Source organism: Salmo salar, chromosome 14 (assembly GCF_965601325.2).
Source record: "Salmo salar chromosome 14, fSalSal1, whole genome shotgun sequence".
NCBI lineage: Eukaryota > Metazoa > Chordata > Actinopteri > Salmoniformes > Salmonidae > Salmo > Salmo salar.
The window spans coordinates 4,692,031-4,698,030 of record NC_138304.1 but is presented as its reverse complement, the minus strand read 5'-3'; the positions used below and the strand labels follow the sequence as shown (position 1 = coordinate 4,698,030).

General features: G+C 43.6%; 1 protein-coding gene across 1 annotated transcript in view; it reads left to right on the top strand.

Annotated features, from left to right (window-relative positions):
* Positions 1-3,248: 3,248 nt before the first annotated feature.
* Positions 3,249-6,000, top strand: part of retreg1 (reticulophagy regulator 1) — a 77,229-nt gene continuing 74,477 nt past the window's right edge. Inside the window, exons 1-2 of the mRNA XM_014139110.3 lie at positions 3,249-3,467; positions 4,842-4,960. Of these exons, the coding sequence (XP_013994585.1) occupies positions 3,343-3,467; positions 4,842-4,960 (244 nt within the window). The 5' untranslated portion in view covers positions 3,249-3,342. The remainder of the gene's footprint in view (positions 3,468-4,841; positions 4,961-6,000) is intronic.

The window sequence follows — 6,000 nt, the reverse complement described above, 5'->3', positions numbered from 1 at the left end:
TTTGTTGAGCAAGAGCTGTGACGTGTGTAATAGTGCCGGATACCAATGGTCGCATAACGCTTGGACTGGAAACGGAGAAGAGAGTGGGTATGAGGTTATGTGCAGGGAGGAGGCAAGGGCCTGGTCAATAAAATCCCCCATGACACTGGAATTCACTAGAGCTGTAGAAACAATAGACGAGGGACAGCCAGCTTGTGAAATCGTTACTAAATAAGGTTTGGCGGAAAGTGATGATGGATTACTCACGCCTAACCCAAGAGGCGGGTGATCACAGGGCCGTTACTCTGCTCTCTTAGATTTCGGGTTGGGACGTACCGAACACCGTTGAAGCTAGTGCACCTCCTGGCCACAAAAGGGACAGAGCTCCAATTGTCTCCAACGGCGTTGCTCAGCCCTGGGGAGGTGTGTGGCCCCTAACTCCATGGGTTCAGGCTCTGACTCAGGAGGGAGAGAGGCGATGGGGCTGCCGACGCTCCCAAGGAAGGTTATCCAGACGGATGGCAATCGCAATTAGTGTGTCCAAGGTTAGATTGTCGTCTCAGCACGCCAACTCCATCTGGACCTCTTCGCAAAATCCTCTTCTGAATAGGATGCAGAGCACCGGCTCATTCCATCCGCTGGATGCTGCTACTGTCCGAAAGGTGAGGGGATACGCCGCAGTGGTCTGGCCATCCTGCCGTAGTTGGAGGAGGCGCTCATCCCCCTCTCTCCCCTCCGGTGGATGGTCAACGGCCCCCCTGAACAGAGCCATGAACCCCTCATAGGAACCCAGCTCCTCCTCTCCTGTCTCCCAGGCAGCCGTAGCCCACTCCAACGCCCGTCTGGCCAGCAGGGAAATAACCGTGGCAACCTTTGGACCTCTTGGTGGTGGAGGCTCCCATCTGATGAGTAAAATAGAGGGGGCACTGGAGTAGGAAGTCATGGCATTTGGATGGAGACCTGCCATATTTGTCCGGGAGGGACAAACGGGCATCGCTGACCTGGGCGGACTATTGGGGGATGGGCTGGAGTGCTGACTCGACTTGTGGTAGAGAATCCTCCACTTGTTGGAGGGGACACCAAACTGGGAATGTCGAGACGTTGAAGAACACGGAGGCTTTCATCAATAGCCATCCCCAGTTGTGCCAGCTGGTCGTGGTGTTGGCGAAGTAGGTGTCTCTGTTCGCTGACCATCTGGGAGATGTCCTATTAACTGCTGCTTCCATTTGTTGAGGTAGAATTCTGTAACATCAATACAGGGAGTCAGGAAGCAGGTTCATTAGTGAGTTTAATAATAGACACAGAACGATACAATACAAGAGAAACATCAGACAAGGAAACATAACCAATACTACCTGATAACTGAAAACAAAAGAGGGCTAAATAAAGGGTAAGTAATCAGGGAGTAATGAAGTCCAGGTGTGACTGATGAGACGCAGGTATGCATAAAGATGGGTTGCCAGGACCAGTTTTAGTAGACCGCCAACGTTGAGTGCCGGAGAGGGGGAGCGGGAGTAGACATGACAGCCCTGTGTTGTTGTGTTGTCGACTTGTGGTGCAAACTCTCCCCATTTAGCAGTGTAGACTATATCACAGTTCCATTACATTACACATAAGAGTCACTGGACAAAGGCATCTCCTTTACAGAAGACAGACGGAAGACATATGGCCCACCTGTGCCAATTAGCTATCTAGCATGCTCCGAACACCTGTGTGTGTGATGTAAGAAGGCCTCCAGAAACCTGTTGTCACTAAAAAATACTGTCGGCTGCAACTGTGATAAAGCTATGTATTCATGGATGGCTTCCCCAAAATAATTGACTAAGAAAAAAAGTAAAAACAAAAAAAAATATTTATCTTTGTCTCTGTGTTTAAACATTGTGACAACAATTTTGGACCCCCTTGTGGCCCCCCTAAATGTGGAGTTTGAAATAATTTTTACATAATTCATTTTTGCTATCGTTCTTTTTTTTTACATCCGTTATTAGACAGTGGCAATGATGATGATTATAAACATGGTGTTTTGCCTGCTAATGCCTGCAATGCAGTGAAGAAAACGATATGACAACAATAACGTCTAATGTAACTGGCCCCTCTAACAGTACAACTGGCCCCAGCTTGGCCCCCCCAGTTGAAATGGTCTAGAACCGCCACTGCGTTGCTCTAGGGTGAGTCAGCATGTTTTTTTTCTATTTGCAACACACACGCACACACACACACACACACACACACACACAAATCAGTACCATGGACAGCCACATCATATTTAGCTTACGTTGACTGGACTAAATTGTTTTGGTTTCTTTTAGTTGTCACTGTATTAGACTAAGCATAGGTAAATTGAAATGACGCTGGAATGGTGGAGGCAGCTCCTGTTTTCTTTGCGACTTGCGCTAACCCCGTGGTTCTAAATCAATAGTTATTTAGTAGTCCGAAAATGTTGAAAACATGAACTTGCTTGACCATGCTGTAGGTCATGTAACTGTTTGTTACACACAAAATGCTTTGTGGACTCCACCAAACAGATGTTGCTCTCCTGTTTTTTTATGAAACAAAGGCGTGGTTGAATTTATTCTGCCACTGTGTCTTCTTATTGTCTCTGCCTTAGTCCTACATGTCAAGGTGGCAAGGCATATGCACTAACAGGATTTATAGAGCAAACAACACAATTATTATAACACATACAGTAGCTTGTAATTTGGCTATTTTTTTCTGGTTTGTCTTCCCCAGTGATTTTACCCACGCACTCCTAATGGGGAAAGTAAGTGTATATTTTGCATATGTGAAATTATTTTGATGTGATTTAGCAATTAAGAATCGATTAAGGTAAAAATTGAGTATTTGGCTGTTTTGGCTGCCAGATCAATCTACCTCTGGAAATAACATGTAAGGTCCTTGGACCTTAGGGAGTAACGTTAGGCTCCTTGTCAGTACATCTTGGGCTAGGTGACATTCAGATGGTTTCTACCAATATTAGAAGTTATGTATCATGTAGGCTACTATCCTACTGGAAATAAAAACCACGTCAGATGGTACAAATTTGAGATGGTGACCAAATCTAATACAGTTACTTCCATCCAAATGAACATCACTTTATTTTAAGTAGCACTGTGCTGATGTTGTTGTCAGCTAACCAGCATAAACTATATGGGAAGGGTTTATCAGAACGACTTGACTGAACCGAATACATTAGTCTCCACACTCGACTCAGATGCGCGACATACGTCATCCCTTTGGGCACCAGGCGTGTCCATGTAGCCTCTCCCACGTCAGAATCGACACGGATTCGAGGATGCTGCCATAGTGGCGGGGCCGGAGGCTGCAGCGGTGAGTCTGGCCAGGGCTAGACACTCAGGTGGGACGATGGCGGCGGCTGGGCACGAGGAAGAGCAGGCTGCTATAGTGGACTGTCGCATTTCAAACGTGATCAACTGGAATAAACCTTTTAGGACCACGACACTCTTTGCTGCCACCACTGCTGTGTACTGGTAAGCATGACGTAGTGGAAATGATGTGTCCTTCGTTGAAAACAACCTATTGAAACCATTGAGTGCTTTTACAATTGTTCTCCTCTATTATTATAGCATATCTATAAAATTCGAATTGTGGTGAAATGTTGTGTATATTATAGCCTACGGTATCATGATTTACAAATAAGATATTTGATTTGGAGTGAGTGCATATTGAATGCAATTGCAATATGATGCAATATCATGACTCTCGAGTGGCGCAGCGGTATAAGGCATTGCATCTCAGTGCTAGACGCGTCACTACAGACCCTGGTTCAATTCCAGGCTGTATCACAACCGGCCGTGATTGGGAGTCGTCCCATTGGGCGTCGCACAATTGGCCCAGCGTCGTCAGGGTTTGGCCGTCGGTAGGACGTCAGTGTAAATAAGATTTTGTTCTTAACTGACTTGAGTAGTTAAATAAAAGGTTAAATAAAAATGTCCTGGCTGTGTATAATGACAAATTCATCATTTGTGTTGGATAGGGAGTGGGAACAACAACAGGATCCACTCTGTGTGTGTGCGCGTGCACGTGCGTGCCTATAGTTAAGAATTTAATAAGCAACTGTCCTTTCCCACTTATAAATTATTCTGACATTAATTATGTCTGCAGGACATTTTATGCAATAATGCAAATGCTCAAGTCCTGTTTTGTTTTCTTCCTCACAGTAGGCTGTTGCCTGGATTATGAACGTGTAAAGATTATAGCTGTGCTATTACCTTGGCCAAGCAAGTTTAACTCAATGTCAACAACACAACAACAAGGCATGTTATGACTAGAAAATGGGAACAGAAGAGAGAAAGTAAAAGAGAGGTTTCCATAGTCATGGTTTTACAGTGAAGGACATTGAGTGGTATTGAATGCATATTGCCCTTACAAAAAAAGATTGCAGTTTTGAAACTGCTGTAAAAGTGAAATAACTGCAGTCAACTGTGGTATTTTGGATGCAGTAATTGCAGTTACATTCCAAAATTACTGCAGTAAAAAAAACGGTGTTATTTTGGACGCAGTATTTTCCACATAGTGCAGTTATTCTGCCATTTAACTACAGTTATACTGCAGTGTACTGCAGTTATGCTGCACTCTGACTGCAATCTTTTTTCGTAAGGGTGATGATAATGTGTAATGCATTTCTCTCGCTCAGTCCAACATCAGGTTTAGACAATGAATCACTTCTCAATATGTTTGTCTGTTTAATTTTGTGACTTGGTTATTTAGTTAGTTAGCTGCAATCCTTACTGATTTGTTTAATTCTTCTCCATGTACAGTGCAAGCTCACAACATGGCATCAGGATGAGAGATAAAAGACAGATAATGACCCATGATGACATTGTTTATTTCTGATCCTCTAGGTTTGTGGCCCTCAGTTCCTATAGAGCGTACTGTCTTCTTGCCCTTTCCTTGGTTCTGATGGTGACAGTGCTGCTTGTTAAAGATGTGGCTCTCTCCAGATGTGTCTCTTTCTCTAAAGGTATGTAGTGCATCACTCAATATATAAGGGATAAACGCCGATGTTCTGTACATTACCTTGGAAATAATGGACAACGCAGCGCAGAATCCGTTTGCAGAGTTCATTTTTCCAAGGTAATGTACAGAACATCGGCGTTTGTTTGTTTAAATGTTTAGTCATTTATCCAGAGCGACTTACAGGAGAAATTAGGGTTAAGTGCCTTGTTCACGGGCACATTGATAGATTTTTCACCTAGTCGGCTTGGATTCAAACCAGCAACCTTTCAGTTACTGGTCCAATGCTATTAACTGCTAGGTTACCTGCTGGTAATATACAGAATGGAGGCGTTTATCCCGCTTATACCACAGCTGCCCCCAAAAATATATGAAGCACACATTTAGCGATATAAATATTTTTTTTTGGTTTATATTTTCTTTTTTATAAGCAAATTCATGGTTTCCATTCTTTTGGTTGCTAGAGACACGACCCAGTTGTTCGTTCAATTAGTTCGATATTTATGGATGCGACCCAGTCGTTCATCCCTTGCTTGCTAGCTAGCCAGCTAGCTACGGCTAACACAGTCACGACCTCTGCAGCCAAAATAAAAGCAAGTAGCTGTTTTCTATTTACATTTACTTGGATACATCCATAACAATGAGCTGATAATGCCCAATTTTGCCTGGCATAGCTAGAAAAGTTTGCCTTTTCATCAGGACACTCGACACTGTTCATTACGAGGAAATCGCGTTGCATATCAAACACTAGACTAGAAGCTAGGTAAATATTTTTTTGCTAGAAAACCTGCCAATATGACAAGCTAATTAAAAAATATCAGTTGCTGAAAACAGCTGGTCAAACTAGAAACGTGGGAGTATTTGACAGCATAGCGCAACTTGCGTCAGATCCACGCTTCAAGATTGTTTTGATCACGCGGACTAAGATATGTTCCGGGTAGCGTTGACGAATTAACATTGACGAATTCACTGATATGGTGACTGAGTTTATCAGGATGTACCCACTGTGACTATTAAAACCTACCCTAACCAGAAACCGTGGATAGA